The sequence below is a fragment of the Podarcis melisellensis genome, assembly GCF_964234715.1.
Source record: "Podarcis melisellensis genome assembly, chromosome: 15".
Classification (NCBI taxonomy): domain Eukaryota; kingdom Metazoa; phylum Chordata; class Lepidosauria; order Squamata; family Lacertidae; genus Podarcis; species Podarcis melisellensis.
Genome location: NC_138532.1, coordinates 1,078,741 through 1,095,361, shown reverse-complemented (window position 1 = coordinate 1,095,361; position 16,621 = coordinate 1,078,741). Strand labels below are relative to the sequence as shown.

Here is a 16,621-nt window from a genome sequence, read left to right as displayed (position 1 = left end):
AAACAAACAAACAAACAAACAAACAAACAAACAAACAAACAAAGACTGCTGAAACAGGGAAAGCCCCTAACAGAACCACTGAAGATTAGGTCACATGTAATCTCCTCCAGGATTTCTGTTCACCTGGAAGTTTTTGGGGAAGGGCCATAGCTCATGAGACAGCCCAGGGTGGGCTCGGCAACCTGCCCCTCCAGTCTGAAATCCCAGAGAGCTGCTGCCAGTCAGTGTAGACATTCCTGAGCCAGATGGTCTGGTATAGCTCAGCCCGAGACTCTTAATCTCAGGGTCAAGCCCCACATTGGGCAGGAAGATTCCTGCACCGCAGGGGGCTGGACTAGATAACCTTTGGGGTCCTTCCAACGCTATGACTCAGTAGAAGGCAACCTCCCAGGCTCCCACAGAGAGCACAAGGGGCTGAGCCTTGACAAAGCAGAATTCTTCCTGAAGCGTCCTGAACCATTTTGCAGGTAGGTATTTTTAGACTCTGGATTTAATGGTCTTACATGGCATTCCTCTTTAGGGGGTAATGGATATTACTTCATTGGCTTCAAGATATGGCAAACGAGCCCTGGTATGTTTGGAGCACCTCCCGCTCATTCTGCAACAAAGTCCTTGTCAGTTCCCTTGACAGATTAGAGAACTGGGCCAAAACAAACAAGATGAATTTTAACAGGGAGAAATGTAAAGTATTGCACTTGGACAAAAAAATGAGAGGCACAAATACAAGATGGGTGACACCTGGCTTGAGAGCAGTACATGTGAAAAGGATCTAGGAGTCTTGGTTGACCACAAACCTGACATGAGCTAACAGTGCGACGTGGCAGCTAAAAAAGCCAATGCAATTCTGGGCTGCATCAATAGAAGTATAGCATCTAGATCAAGGGAAGTAATAGTGCCACTGTATTCTGCTCTGGTCAGACCTCACCTGGAGTACTGTGTCCAGTTGTGGGCACCACAGTTCAAGAAGGACACTGACAAACTGGAATGTGTCCAGAGGAGGGCAACCAAAATGGTCAAAGGCCTGGAAACGATGCCTTATGAGGAACGGCTAAGGGAGCTGGGCATGTTTAGCCTGGAGAAGAGGAGGTTAAGGGGTGATATGATAGCCATGTTCAAATATATAAAAGGCTGTCACATAGAGGAGGGAGAAAGGTTGTTTTCTGCTGCTCCAGAGAAGCAGACACGGAGCAATGGATCCAAACTACAAGAAAGAAGATTCCACCTAAACATTAGGAAGAACTTCCTGACAGTAAGAGCTGTTCGACAGTGGAATTTGCTGCCAAGGAGTGTGGTGGAGTCTCCTTCTTTGGAGGTCTTTAAGCAGAGGCTTGACAACCATATGTCAGGAGTGCTCTGATGGTGTTTCCTGCTTGGCAGGGGGTTGGACTCGATGGCCCTTGTGGTCTCTTCCAACTCTATGATTCTATTATTCCTGTCCGGACAGCACCACTATCGGAGCTGGTAACACTTGAGAATCTCTCTGCCCAAAGCAGGAATAGCCTTTGAGCCAGGAAAGGGCTAAGAGCTGTAGAAATGGCAAATAAAATAAAATAAACACCCCACGAAACCCAATGTACAATATATTGGCCTCATGCTGTGCTTTCAACACTTTAACGAGAACTGAAGACCAGGGCTGGAAGAAGCCCATCTGTGTTCCTTGTCTGAGTCCAGCACAATGCCAGCCTGGGAAAGAGCCAGGAGGCGACACTCACAGCTCATTGGTGCAGTTGCTGGGCTTGTCCATTCGGTGACCCTCTTTCAGCAGCTTGAAAAGCTCTTCCACTGGCACTCCTGGGTATGGCGACCCTCCCAGCGTGAAGATCTCCCACAGCAGTACGCCGAAGGACCACCTGGCCAAAGAGCAGAGACACAGTGTGTGGAAATGGGGTCTCCCACCCAACTTACCTGCCCAGTCCTCACGGGGCTCCTCACAACATCTGTGTGGCAGAGAAGCAGGGCACCCCCTTCTGATGTGACACTTCTTGCACATGCAGCCTGGCTCAGCTCATCCAGCGCTGACATGGGGGAGGGAGGTGTGGGAAGACACCAGGACGTGAGAGTTCCCTTCTGCAAATGGTCTCCAGCTAGCGTTTGGATTTTTGTAGCTTTTTCCTTTTCTTTAAAGGTATGTATTTTAAAAATGTGTTTTCCCAACCACCCCCCCCCAGCTCTCCCCTATGATCACATCTCTCCTCACAGTGCTATTTCTTTCATGGTTTTTATTCTTTAAGTTACAAGGTTTGAATAATGATTGGAGGGCCATGGCCAGACAGGGTAGCCAGTACAGAGCTGGCTCAGAGTAAAGGAACTTCCTACATTCTAAATTGAGCATCGTGTGCACATCAGGAATCACAGCAGTAGCAGTGTAGTTTGGTTATGCTTGCTTGGCTGAGAAAGAAAAACCTGCTGCATAGCTTATCTTAAAATGTTATTTCATAAGCATTTAGGTATGTTTTTTGAACTGGAAAAAACTGGAAAATTCTGAGAAGGGAAAAATCCAAAAGACAACTGTATTGCAATCTGCACATTAGTCCAGGCCAGTCCCTATTGGAATTTGCAAAAAACCAAATTATTCAAGCACCCCTAGCTCCCTTGACTGTCAATAGGCCTGCTTCTCCATGAAATGGTCTCATTAAATTTTTTTTAAGACTTCTTGTGGAGGTGAAAAGGTATTGGGCTGACAATAAGGCTGGAATCAGTAGCAGGATTCAAACAAACTTCAGTGCCATTCTGAAAACCCTCTTCCTGCTTATAATAATTAGCATTTCCTTAAGCAAAGATGAACCACATCTGATCTATTTCATCTTTGGGAATAGTATCCAGCACACTGGGCTTAGTTGGAGATGCCAGGAGGCTTAAGGGGGTGTTGCCTGCATACCAAGGTTGTGTGTGAATTGGACCACAAGCAAAGACACACTCCTTGGAGGAGCCATGAGCACAAGGAGCCATTCAGGAGTGGGTTGCCAGAGCAGCTGGTGTCTTGGAGCGCAACTGTGAGTACTGTGGAACCAAAAGTGTAGCGGTGACATTTAACAGGTTGAAGGCAAAGCAGCCCGGTGCTCTTTCCCCAATCCCTCCACCCTCGAGGTCCGAGCAGATGGCCAGCAGGAGCAGAGGCTTCAGGGCTGGGACAGAGCCCTTGCCTTCCCGGCAGGAGGTCCTTCTTCCAATTCCTGGCACCTCCAGTCTGAGAAAAGATCGCATGGGTCTTTGCCTGAGCCCCGCAACCAGTTATGCCAGACAGGACAATCTGGATAGTTCCATGGACTGGCTCAGGTTAGGTTCGTGTCTAAAGTAGCCAAGAGATACTCACACGTCACTCTGGTGCGTGTAGATCCTGTCAAATAAAGCCTCAGGGGCCATCCACTTGACTGGCAAGCGACCCTAGGAAATAGGAAAGACAGCTGCATCAGCCCAAAACTGTGGGAAGGAGAGAAAGGCCAGGGTCTGTGTGCATGAATAATGCAAAAAATAATAAATATGGAGGTGTTGTGTTGCTATGAATTTAGCAGTTCAACTTCGTTGGACTGGTCATGTTGTGTGGATGCCTGATCGTCTTCCAAAGCAACTACTCTATTCTGAACTTAAAAATGGAAAGCGCAATGCTGGTGGTCAACAAAAGAGGTTCAAAGTTTCTCTCAAGGCAAATCTTAAAAAATGTAGTATAAACACGTACAACTGGGAAACACTGGCCTGCGAGCGCTCCAGTTGGAGAACAGCCTTTACCAAAGGTGTCATGGGCGTTGAAGACACTCGAACTCAGGACAAAAGGGAGAAACGTGCTAAGAGGAAGGCATGCTTGGCAAACCCTCACCGTGATCAACTCCTGCATGGAAACCTATGTCCCCACTGTGGAAAGACACGTGGATCCAGAATTGGCCTCCACAGTCACTTACAGACTCACTGTTAAAACCGTGTTTATGGAAGACCATCTTCCTCGGCTACCAGGGATCGCCAAAGAAGAAGAAGGAAGAAGAAGAATTTAGTGGAGCACTTCAGGGTTTGCCCTGTGATGCAGGACTGTCCCACTATCCTTTTATTAGAGTCCACTGATTATACTTGGGGGATCTGATTGACTGTCAGTTTTTAGGTTAGGAAGGAAACTTCCCCCAGCACAAAAGTGTCTGGAGATCTGGAAAGACCTTTCAATTTTCCCTTGAAGTATGTGCATTGTTAGATGCAGAAGAGTTTATTTCTCATGATGTTGCACCATAGCAAAACAATACAAATATATATATAAAATCATGAAAAAAATAATCACTTCTGAAAAACAAAATCAAACATGTGCACAGCTTTAAATAAGGGTGTGAGCTGGAAGCGCCCAGTGTAGTTTTGACATTTCTACTTCTAGCAAAAACTGTTTAAATCTTGTTTTCCTTATATATAGCACATTAAACAAATATGGCAAGCACCCCACAATCTCAAAATCAACTATGCAATGTTGAAAAGTGACTATACACAAGCAGCAATAGTGCTCTCCTAATTGGATACTCAAGGTTGTTGTTGGGGGTTTTTTAATTGGGTTTTATAAACAAGAATAATGTTTAAAAATCCTTCCATAATCATTAATCAGTTTAAACATATAATACTATGGGGCATCCTGCCAACCTAGCAGTTCGAAAGCACATCAAAGTGCAAGTAGATAAATAGGTACCACTCCAGCGGGAAGGTAAACGGCATTTCCGTGTGCTGCTCTGGTTCGCCAGAAGCGGCTTAGTTATGCTGGCCACATGACCCGGAAGCTGTATGCCGGCTCCCTCGGCCAATAAAGCGAGATGAGCGCTGCAACCCCAGAGTCGGTCACGACTGGACCTAATGGTCAGGGGTCCCCTTTACCCTTTACCTTTTTACTATGGGGCAGCCTTTTACATCAGATTCCATGAATACATCTTTCAATGAGAAAAGCCTTCAGATTGAATTAAAGCCTCTGCTTCCTCTGCTTTGAAATTTGCTCTTGAATTTCAATGTGTGATCTCAAGCTAGGGTTGCCTTCATGGTGCCCATACGTGCAAAGGCATCATTGAGGTCTTCTTCTGGTGCCCACAAAGCTTCTGAGACTCCCCCTCTCTCTCCCTGGCTTCTTGGTCATGAGGCAACGAGATGTCCTCACCTCATTCTCTAGTTAATTGTGTGGAGAAAGAAATGCCTGAAGTGGCACACAATCTGCTATCCAGGTAGAGGCCAGGCCCAGACTTGGACCTCCTCAGCTTCAGAAAGGTTTCTGCACAGTACAACATACATGACATCCACACCTTTTATGTGCAGAATATAATGATGAAAATAACCAATATTTTATTTTGGTCCCTTCACCACATGGTCTGGGGGTAGACTTCAACAATTAAAACACAATATTAAAAACTGTTTAAAACAACTTACTATGACAGAAATAAGGCGGAGCCTAAAAATATGCATCTCTAGAGTCAAAAGCCACGGTTCGGAGGTGTGTCGTTAGCAGTCGCCAAAAGTTGTACAATGAAGGTGTCAGATGCACCTCTGTGGGGAGAGCACCCCGAATTGGGCTCAGAAATGAACGGAGGTTTTATGGGATGTAAACAGAACCCCAGCTAGAAGTCTGGGTGCTACACTATGGACCAATGGATGTTTCCGAGCCATTGTCACAGGCAGCCCCATGTAGAGCGCATCGTAACCATCCAATCTGGAAGTGACTAGCAGCCAAGTCACCTCTGTCGAAAAGGTGCCATCGCTGGCAAACCAGTTGCAGCTGAAACAAGGCACTTATAGCCTTCCATGACAGTGTGGGATCTAACAGCCTCACAGATAGTGACCCTGTTCTTCCTAGGGGAGGGCAACCTTGTCCAGAATACAGGCTGGCCGTGAGACGTGGTGGCCAAAACCCCTAAATCGGCTACTCACGTTGGTTGTCTTTTTGTAATAGTCTATGTGATGAATGTCTCGAGCCAGGCCAAAATCAGCAATCTTCATCACACTGTCTTCTGTCACCAACACATTCCTGGCAGCCAGATCACGGTGAATGCACTAGCGATGAGACACAAATTGTTAGGGACCTGCAAGAAAGAAGCAGCAGCCCTGGGAGGCCTTGACACCTCCCTCAGAGGGATGCAGGGGCATTTTCAGCTTAAAACAAAACAGGGAACATAACAGCAAAAGAGGGCAAAATTATTTTTGACCAAGCTAACTTGCAGCCTGCATATATGACGTGAACCAAGCAAATCTGTGTGCCTCCTCCCATGCAAGGGACCTACCCCGTTGTTGCAAGAGAAAGAATCTCACTTTTTAAAAGCTGACTTCTTTGCCTCCATACCCCATTACATATTTTTCGTCTGTGGGATTCTGAAGCCCACACAGCCCCCCCATTATAACAACAACAAAGTTACAGATCCAATCAAACAATAAGCAAAGGGCCTCTGCATCCAAAAAGGCAGTACCCAATTGTCAGCCTAACCCTTCTGCCTTTTTCTGCAGCAGACAATTTAAATAATTCCCTGGCCCTTCTATCCCTCCTCAGCCCCCGTCCTCCTGTATGAACTACACACCCACCATTCCTGCTGCGACTGCTCACCTTCTTGGACGCCAGGTATTCCATGCCTCTGGCCACTTGGTACGCGCAGGACACCAGGTCTTTGAAAGAGAGCTGCTCCTCTGGGATGTGGGTGGGGTTGTAGCAATATTCCATGCCTGGGGGGCGCCGAGCCTGCAGGTATTCTCTCAGGTTCCCTTTGGATGCATACTCCACGATCACATAGAGCGGCCCTGGCGAAGAGGAGACAGGCCTTGGGTTCAGAGAGCACAGCAGAGCCTGTCCTCAGGCAATCTCCCACTCGTGCCCAGGGGCAGACAGAGAGGATTTGTACATTTGAGTTGCAAGACATGCTCTGGTAACCTCTGTGCTGGATTACTGCAGTGCGTTGTTATACGTGGGGCTGCCTCAGAAGACGGTTTGGGAACTTCAGCTGGTGCAACATGCAATGGCCAGGCTGCTCACCAGAACTAGACGGTTTGAGCAAATTACACTGATCCTGGCCCAACTGCACGGGCTGCCAATTAGTTTCCGGTCCCAATTCAAGGTGCTGGTGTTGACCTATAAATCCTTACACGGCTCAAGACCTCAGGACCTTAAGGACGGCCTCTCCCCATACAAACTGGGCCAGACCCTGAGCTTGCCATCTGATGCCCTTCTCTATGTACCTCCTTCCAGAGAGGTTCGGAAGGAGGCAGCAGGAGAGTGGGCCTTATCTGTCGTGGCTCCCCACCTGTGGAATGCTCTTCCCCAGAGAAGCTCACCTGGCGCTATCATTACATGTCTTTAGGCACCAGGCAAAACCAGTCCTCCTTACCCAGGCCTTTAACCATTAAATAATCTATGGCCTGTTAAAGATTGGGGGGGGGGGGAGAGAGAGACTGTTATTATTATTTTATTATTATGCTTTTTATTATGTTTTTTATTACTGATGATCTGTAAAATGTGTTCTTACTGTTGTAATCCACGCTGGGAGTCAAGGGTTTTTTTGAGTCAAGGGTTTTTTTCATCTTAACAAAATATATGTACCTTTTTGTAAGAAAACCTCTAAGTGGCTTATAAAAAAAAGATATATTTTTAAAAATTCTCAATAAAAACAGTTAAGAACAGGTAACATTCAAGAGATGATAAAAATCAACGGAAGCTAAAAAGAGATAAAACACATAATAATAATAATAATAATAATAATAATAATAATAATAATAATAATTTATTATTTATACCCCGCCCATCTGGCTGGGCTTCCGCAGCCACTCTGAGCGGCTTCCAAAAAATATATTAAAATACTGTACATTTAACTAATGGATAGGCTTGTCCTTAAACAGAAACCCTTTCAGCTATTTTTAACTGGGGACATTCTGCCGTCCTCTGCTCTTCCATGGAACCACAACTGCTTCCCTCAAACGAAGTGCTCAGCCCTCACCATCCTGAGTGCAAGCTCCCAGGAGATTGATGATGTTCTTGTGCTTGCCAATAATCTTCATCATCTCCATCTCAGAGATCAAGTCAGAAAGATCTTTTTCCGTGGCGTCAGCTGAGGAAGAAAAAGACATTGGTGCTGGCAGGTCGAGATTAAGAGTGGCTCAAAAAGGAATCAGCAGCTAAGGCTCATGGGCACCGCCCCTCCCCCCAAAAAGTAGTGCCTGGCCCTTCGATAGAGACAAAGGAGAGGAAAGTGGCCATGTGATAAAGGAACATGGCCAGGAAAGCAAAGCGGAAGGGTTTGGGTATGTTTAGCTTAGAGATAAGTGATGGTGAAGGTGATTTGATATCCATCCTCAGATATTTGAAAGGGGAAAGAAGATGGGGAGAAAATTTGTTTTCAGTCACTCTAATGGGTAGGGCATGAACCAATGAGTTCAAATGACAGGAAAACAGGATTTATACAAAACCTTAGGAAGAATGTTCTGATGGTATGAGCTATTTGGAGCAGGCTGCCTTGGAAGATCTCAGCAGTTTTTAAGTAGAGGTCGGATGGAGGCTATCAGGGATGCTGCAGTAGAGGGTTTTCAGTACTGATAGGGGGTCTGAATATAAGACCAGCTCTGAAGTCCCTCCCAACTGTATGATTCTACTTCCCCTCTCCATGCCTTTCTCAAGATGTGTGGCCCTGAAGGAAAAGCAAGCGCGGGATCCATAGGCCAAGTGGGGAGCATCTCAGGCGACAGCACTCCTGAAGCGAAGCAGCTGTGGACATGGGCAGCTGCTCCCTTGGAGGGGAGCACACTGGGAGCCCCACGCCAGAGCAGGATATAAATGGAACACCAATTGAGTAATTCTAAAATGTAGCTGCCAACCAGAAAGTTCAGAGGAATGGAAACATGGCTTGTTGAAGCTTCAGAACACATTTCTCTTCTATATCATCATAATTTGGATAGATACATAAACCTCTTGGCCAGCAGGCACATATAAAGAAATATATTTTTAAAAAACCTGGAGTGGCAAGCAGAGCCATGATGTCTCAGTTGGTGATATTGCTACATACAGAAATGTTTTTATGCATTTTCTTTCTTTTCTCTCTCCCATTTAAAAAAACTTTTTATTTATTTATTCAGAAGGGAACAAATAAACATCATTAAGCTGGCCTCAACGGCAAAAATATTCTATCCATCTGGATTTAACTGTTTAATTAATATAGGTGTAGAACTTAATCATCAGTCTTGTTTGGATACCTATTTGGACACAGGATTGCCTATGTGAATGCATTTTCTTTCAACTGAACTAGAGAGTCTTGCCGTTATCCTGTTCATATGTAACACAAAGCAAAACCATGGCTTGGCAGAAGCAGGCAGGTGCTCAGGGAGGAAATCAAAACTCCTTTGCTCCTCCTCAGACCCTGCAGTGAGCTAAGGTATGGTTTGGCTTAGCATGTGGTCTGGACCTAGGCTTATAGTCTGCCTTGTTCCAGACAAGTCATGAGTTTGCTCCTTGTGGCTTGTCTGGACACATTCCAGGCAAAAAAAAGCACTTAAGGAGGAGGCAGCAAAGTGGGGCAGTTGAGAGGTGTGCCCTGGAGGACTCCATTTGGCCCCTGGGTCTACGTTCCCCCATCCCTGCTCTTAAGGAAGGGATGGGATCATTCACTGCCCTTTTGGGTACAAGCTAGGAAACCCATTTTGGGACACGCCAGTCACCTGATATTGCAATCATCAATGGATGAACAGATGAAATGTGAACAGATGAAAATATTTCCAAAAGTTAAAAACGCAGACTTAAGCCCCTCAATGGCAGAAAGTCAGCTGTTGTTCTTCAAGAGGCCCTTGGAACAAAGGACACATGCAGGTCTTTTGGAAGGAAACATGGAGCTGCCTGAAGAGAAGCTACAGGAAAGCCGTTACTTACATTTTAGCATCTTCACTGCCACTTTGGTCACTCGGTTTGGCTTGTCTTTGTCTAGCCCGATGGCCTCAGCAAGCACCACCTGCCCAAAGCAGCCTTCCCCCAAAGGTTTGCCCAGAATCAGCCTAGAGGAGAGCAAGAGAAAGGAGGTGATGGCAGGGAGGCTGCCCCTCTTCAGCTCAAATGCACAGCTGCAAGGCCTCACTTGCCCTTGGCTCAACACCCAACAGAAATTTCTTTCTTCTTGTAGATAGTTCTGGCTTTGACAATCTGGACCTACAGTGGCACCTCTGGTTACAAACTTAATTTGCTCCAGAGGTCCGTTCTTAACCTGAAACTGTTCTTAACTAGAGGCGTACTTTCACTAATGGGGCCTCTTGCTGCCACTGTGCCGCCAGCACATGATTTCTGTTCTCATCCTGGGGCAAAGTTCTCAACTCAAGGTAACTCTTCCAGGTTAGTGGAGTTTGTAACCTGAAGCATTTGTAACCTGAGGCGTTTGTAAATTGAGGTACCACTGTAATAATTTGTGGTTGGGATGGAATTTTACCCTTCAGACGCAGCTGTAAGTGGTATTTTTGCGTTCTGATAATGAAAATGTTGAAGAGTGGCAAGGTATTGCAGTTTTCCAGTTTTCTGGAAAACCCGTGGTTGTAAGATGGGATGGGGGACTTGTGGCCTCGTCATCCCTGACCGCTGGCCATGCTGGCTGGAGTTGATGGACTTGGGAGTCCAATGTCTGTCAGGTCACATGTTCCCCATCCCTGGACTACAATGAAAGTTCAGAATTGAACAGTTCAGGTACTGACTCCACTTAAAATGGGGAAAGAATAACTTAGTAATTCCACCTTAGTTAAGCAATTGTTTATAAGAGCTTGTTAATACAAATCAGCAGTTAACTGGTAAAACTTGTGCAGGACTTTACCACTTTAGGCTACAGGGAAGGGATACATGACATGCCTGAATGCTCCCTTCCAAAAACAACAACCTACCGTGCACACCCAAAACTATATTGCCAGGGGGAAGGTTTCAGCCTAGTGTTTTCTCTGATATACTGTTTTTTTGTGTGTAGAGTTTTTTGTTTTTGTTTTACATGCTAAAGTCAGCCTGTTTGTTTTTACAGTCCTAGGCAGGCAGCAGCCAAAACAGGAGGTTAATCATATCCCTGGTGAGACACACCTGCTCATTCGAACCAGTTGTAAAGTGATTCCGAATTACATTAGCAGCACATGATCTTGCTAGTTGCCCTTCCATCTACAGTGGTACCTCGGGTTAAGTACTTAATTCATTCTGGAGGTCCATTCTTAACCTGAAACTGTTCTTAACTTGAAGCACCACTTTAACTAATGGGGCCTCCAGCTGCCGCCGGAGCCTGATTTCTGTTCTCATCCTAAAGCAAAGTTCTTAACCCGAGGTACTATTTCTGGGTTAGCGGAGTCTGTAACCTGAAGCGTCTGTAACCCGAGGTACCACTGTATGTCACATCAAAAGAAGGGCCAAACCAGATGAGACTTTAAGAGATACATTATTTGACCTCCTGTCCCTTTAAATCAGGGATGGGAAACCTTTTTCAGACTGAGGACCACCTTCTCATCTGGGCAATTTTCTCAGGGTCAGAGGAAAAGTGGGAAAAGCAAGAAATGTGCATGTTACCTCTGTAGAGCAGGCTAGTTTCAACACACACTCGCACAACCCTCTCTATCCTCCAGCCAGGAACCAAGAGGCATGGTCAGAGTTCAAAGGCACATTGGAGCCAGGAAAAAGCACCAATGGGGGTATGAAGTAGGGCTGGGGAGGCAGGTTGTGGCTGAAGTAGCATGGCCTGGAGGGACTTGAGGGCCAGGGAGGTTTCCCACCCCTGCTTGGAATTGTGGGTGAGAAGCCCTCCCTCATCCTGGCTCCAAAGTACTTTGTTATCAATAGATAAATGGGAATCTGCTACACTTTCTGTGGAATAATATTCTGTCTCCAACAATGGTGAGAGATGCTACCACTTTCATAGTATCTGCAATTCTCTGCCTTGTTTTGAAATACAACATTACTAGAGCTTTTCTCGCTCTGCTTCTGAAATTTCTGGAAAGTTGCAGAAATCTCCTTTGTGCAGGGGAAATGGGATTCCTGCTCACCTCTCCCCAGAGGACCAAAACACCAAGTCAAGAGCACTGGCCTTTTCCAACTGAAAAAAGAGAACGGACCCCAAGCCAACAAACACAATAACTTCTTCCCCACCAGTATCTGAGGGCACAGAGTAGAAAAGGTGTCAGACATCCCTGCTTGGCTGAGAAGGAGTAGAGTTTGTTACCTGTCTCTGGGAAGCTCCCAACGGGGGTCTTCTGGCAGCTCGTATTCAGAGACACCTGCCAGCATTGGGATCCCACTGGAGGAAAGCCGTGAGGGGCGCACAAGCATCACACCAGAGTTCATGGAAGAACTTGAATCAGCTGATACCTGCAGCGGGAAGAGTGGAAGTTACCTTCGGCAAAAAGACCCCATGAGTTCAGCTCTGGAAGGGAGAAGAGTTGCTCACCTCCAAGGAGACTATATTTGTCTGTCCTGGGACCTGGGTCCTTGCTGTTGTAAACAAACTTTGCTCACTCAGGGCTTGCAAAAGTACCACAAAATCATAGAATATAGAGTTGGAAGGGACTCCAAGGGTCACCTAGTCCAACCACCTGCAATGCTGGAATCTGAATATATATGACTGAAAGCCATCCAACCTCTGCTTAAAAACCTCCTGAGGGAGTCTGTTCCACTGTCAAACTGCTCTTACTGTCGGAGTGTTTAGTTGGAATCTCCTTTCTTGTAACTTCTTGGTTCCATGTGACAGCCCTTTAGAGATTTGAAGATGGCTATCCTGTCACCTCTCAGTGTCCTCTTTTGCCAGCTAAACATAATCAGCTCCCTCAACTATTCCTCATCAGGCTTGGTTTCCAGACCCTTGAGCCTCTTGGTTGTCCTCCTCTGCACACCTTCCAGCTTGTCAATATCCTCCATAAACTGTGGAGCCTAGAACTGGACACAGGACTCCAGGTGGAGTCTGACCAAAGCAGAATAGTGTGGGAATATTACCTCACAGCCCTACCCAGTCCCTGTCATCCTCCTATGGCCTTGTCAAAATTCAGAGAGCCCAGTCATCAGGGCTCCCCTGCATTTTGTAATCTGCACTGTGGAAATGCTGAATTTTGTATTCAGCATCCAGAAATTTTTGAGCTAACTTTTCAAAACAAGCTGCTAGGCATTATGGTTTCAATGGCTGGGGGAGGGGTATATGCAAATCTGTTTAATTTGCATTACATTATACTGGATTCCGTTTTCCATGGCACAGAACCTAGGTTTGTTTTTACTTTTGTTACATGATGAGGTCAGGATTGCAACAGCTGCATGCAGTTTATTAAAAGTGTGATGTAAATTACTATAGTAACAATTATGACTATGCCTTCTTTTCTCTGCTCCTGCCTCAAAGAAGAAGATCTTGGTTGCTACTGCACTTGCCTGACTTGTGACCTCTCTTTCTCACAACCAGCACGGTTGGGCCTTCTGGCCCAGACACATGGCAAACGAAGAATGAGGAAGTCACCAGAAGACCAGATACTCTAACGCTGTTTAGATGCAGGGTAGCCTACATACCACATCTCATGGATCAACCTGCGTAATTCAGACCACAGCAGGTTCTGCTGCAGAAAGGGGCCAGCACACAGGTAGTTCTGGGTGCCTCAAGGGAGAATGGGTTTCCCCACGCCTCTCTTTCCAGCAGCCATTGCCTCCTCCTCCACTCCTTGGTTCTGCTGATGAGCTACCTTGCTCCCACATTGTGGCTGGGAGAAGGACTTGGAAAGAGGCCAGGGTATGTCATTTGCACATTGTTCTTGTCTTTCTGGCCCCCAGGAACTGCAGTTGAGCCTCCTAGGAGCCAGAACAGATAGCAGAACTCTCTGCTATTAGCTTGCACATTTGTAAACCCACCAAACTTAACACAGCCTACCAGTCTACTGCTTGACAACCATTTTAATGTTGCAGTTTCTAATGGGCAGCAAAACAGAGATTTAAATCTGGGCCCTGGTGGGCTGTAGAAACAGAGAATTCCTCTTGGTGGGTCTCAAGTTCTGCAGGCCTCCTTTGACCTCATCTGGAGTGCCTTAAGCCACAGCATGCCCAGCTCTGATCTATGCTGACCATACTAGGCAAGGAGTTGTGTCACAGGCATCACCTGCTTCTCTGTTTCCCCTGAGGACAACGGCGGGGACTCTACAGCCCCCTTCCGATGTGACTGGACTCCAATTCTCATTAGACTCCCAAGCAGCATGGCCAACGGGTCTGGGTTGATGGGGGTTGTAGTCGTGTTCCCCAACACTGCCCTAGGGAGTTCATCCACATCAGGAATAGCCAACCTGGTGCTTTCCAGATGTTGCTGGGCTACCAGACCAATGGCCATTTTTGCTGGTGCTGATGTGAGTTGGAATCAAGCCACACCTGGAGGGCCACAGGTTGTCAACCCCTGAATTAGACCTAGCGAGCTTTGCTCAGCATGGAGGCAAGGCTCTTGCGGGAAGGGGGGTAGGAGACAATCAAACCCCCCATCTACTTTCTGTTACCTGTCTGCGCAAGGGGATGCTCTTGGCCAGCTTATGCACAGCCAGCTGGCTGTTGAAGTCCGACTTCTTTGTGGTGCTCTTCATCTTGTATATGATGACGGTCACAATCATGCAGGAGATGAGGAAGCCCCCTGTGCAGTAAATGATGATCTCCAGGTACAGAGAGGAGGCCATCATAGCTGGCTTGTCTTCAATAGCTGGATTGGTGCAAAGAAAGAATTAGCACACTAGGCACTCATTCAGCAGCAACTAAAAACACCACCATAAAAAACCACCACTACGGGGGTCAAGGAGATAGAGGAAAGTGGAGAGAAAAAGCAGCTTTACTTAACTTCTAAAGGTGCCAGGTGTTGTCTGCCCTCACTTCTTGTGGCAGCCAGATGTGCCCCCCAAATAATGCAGAAGAGAAATGGATGTGCGAGCTGAAGCAGGAAGAAGGGCATGCCAGTGCCTTTTTGCAAGCAGCCACTTCGGCAGCCCCCAGCCTGGCTTCTAAAAATAGACAAACTCTAGGCAAATGGGGGATCCCAAACCAAAGTGCCTTCATGAGTTTGCTTCTCTAGGATCCCAGTCTCTTATGGGACAGAATCCAGCATGGACCACATGGAATTCAGCATCCCTAGTAGATTCCTAGCACTTCCTGCAGACAAGCATTGACTTCATTGTTTAGAACTAAACATGATGAAGGTGCTCTATGAACAGAATCTCCTTATGTATTAAAGATTATCCTTTTTAAGGGCACCTGAGACCAAGCAGCCAAGATGTGTCAGCCAGAGAGGAAGCAGCTGCAGGGAGTTTGCCTTGTCACTCCCTCCCAGAATGAACAGCAAAAGAACCCTGCATCTAATAATCAGTGCCTGAGCTTGCTTTTTGCCTTGTCATCGTCAATCCATTTTTCCTTTTGTTTTGTGTCTTTTAGACTGCAAGTCTGGGAGAATGGACGGACTTATTACTGAGCACTGTAAGCTGCTTTGGGTTATTTTTTCCAGCTGCAGAGCTGAGTAAATAGTCCTAATAAGTGTAGACCCACTGAACTTAATGGAAATTACTTAGGTTCATTCATTTCAGTGGGTATATTGGGTGTTAGGGGAGGGGTGGTACCTCCAGTGAGAGACATGCCATGCTCCTTCTGGGGTAGTTTGTCTTACCATTGATCCCCACCCTGCTCTCACTCAGCTCTCACCTGCGGCTCCTAGAAGCTGTCAGCATGCAACAGCGGCCACAATCCGAGAACAGCTGCAACTGACTGGTCAAACCAAGTGAGGATGCTCAATGGGTCTCAAACCCTCAGGGAGTCAGGGTCTTCCCCTGCATGCAAAGACAGGCACTGGCGGATTGAGCAGATGAGACCAAGAGTGGGTCCAACAGTCAAGAAGGCGGTTTCTGCCCATGCTATAAAGGGAAGTGAGGGGCAGATGGCTTATCAACCTGGGAAGAAGGAACACTCTGATATCCTAAGCCTCCAGTGCCTTGCAGAATATCTTCAGGAGAAGAAAAGGCTCAGGAGTAAACTGTACACAAATTCAGAGTGGAGTCCCTAAGACGGTTGGATGGTGCCTTGTACGCCACTTTCTGGCAATTCCTGCAGCCAAGCTGGTGCCAAACATCTTGCTCTGCCTTCCATTGGACACCATTGGCAAGGCCTTTTACATTTACAAATGTAAATGCTAAATTCACTGTTCTGCTTATTTTTGTCTTCAACTCTGCCTCCACACTAGAATGTGGCCCAGAAAGAATGTGACCCTTGGGCTGAAAAAGATTCCCCAACCTCATCCAATTGGGTGAATATAATTGGGAGAATAAAAATGGTCTTTATACTCCTCCTCAAGAGAAAGGCCGAGGAAACTGGAAGCAGCAAAGAAGGGGCTCTCATGGGTGTATCTACTTCTTCTAGCCTTTGCCAACTGGGTCCCCTCCAGATGTTTTGGAGGATAGTTTCCATCTGCCTCAAGCAACACGACTGGTGGGAGCAGAAGCCCAAAGTTTCTGGAGGATGCCTGGGTGGCAAAGGCTGGCTTGCATGTTAACGGAGGCCAGAGAATTCTGGGGCTACAGGTGTGCTCCAAATAAAAAATTTCATGGAGTGGCAAATGGGAGTCAAAACAGAACATGTGCCAAATGAGTGCTTGTGTGTGTGTGTGTGTTGCTGAACTCTGTTTGTGATTTCCCAACCTATTTCTTTGTAAAAGCC

At 46.5% G+C, this 16,621-nt stretch overlaps 1 protein-coding gene and 1 long non-coding RNA gene across 9 annotated transcripts in view; one reads left to right on the top strand and one right to left on the bottom strand.

The window, feature by feature from the left end:
• The window catches only part of LOC309358284, a 439,047-nt gene that overhangs the window by 160,735 nt on the left and 261,691 nt on the right, over positions 1-16,621 (top strand). The gene's annotated exons all lie outside the window — the stretch shown is intronic.
• The window catches only part of FGFR1 (fibroblast growth factor receptor 1), a 112,658-nt gene that overhangs the window by 5,958 nt on the left and 90,079 nt on the right, over positions 1-16,621 (bottom strand). For 5 of the 8 annotated variants that reach the window (XM_081890898.1, XM_081890897.1, XM_081890902.1 and 2 more), the window contains 8 exons: positions 14,425-14,627; positions 12,141-12,286; positions 9,842-9,963; positions 7,923-8,033; positions 6,542-6,732; positions 5,875-5,997; positions 3,314-3,384; positions 1,713-1,850 (listed from right to left, as the gene is read on the bottom strand). In XM_081890898.1, coding sequence (XP_081747024.1) covers positions 1,713-1,850; positions 3,314-3,384; positions 5,875-5,997; positions 6,542-6,732; positions 7,923-8,033; positions 9,842-9,963; positions 12,141-12,286; positions 14,425-14,627 — 1,105 coding nt within the window. The remainder of the gene's footprint in view (positions 1-1,712; positions 1,851-3,313; positions 3,385-5,874; positions 5,998-6,541; positions 6,733-7,922; positions 8,034-9,841; positions 9,964-12,140; positions 12,287-14,424; positions 14,628-16,621) is intronic. The other 3 variants (XM_081890900.1, XM_081890901.1, XM_081890904.1) reach the window with 1 other exon arrangement.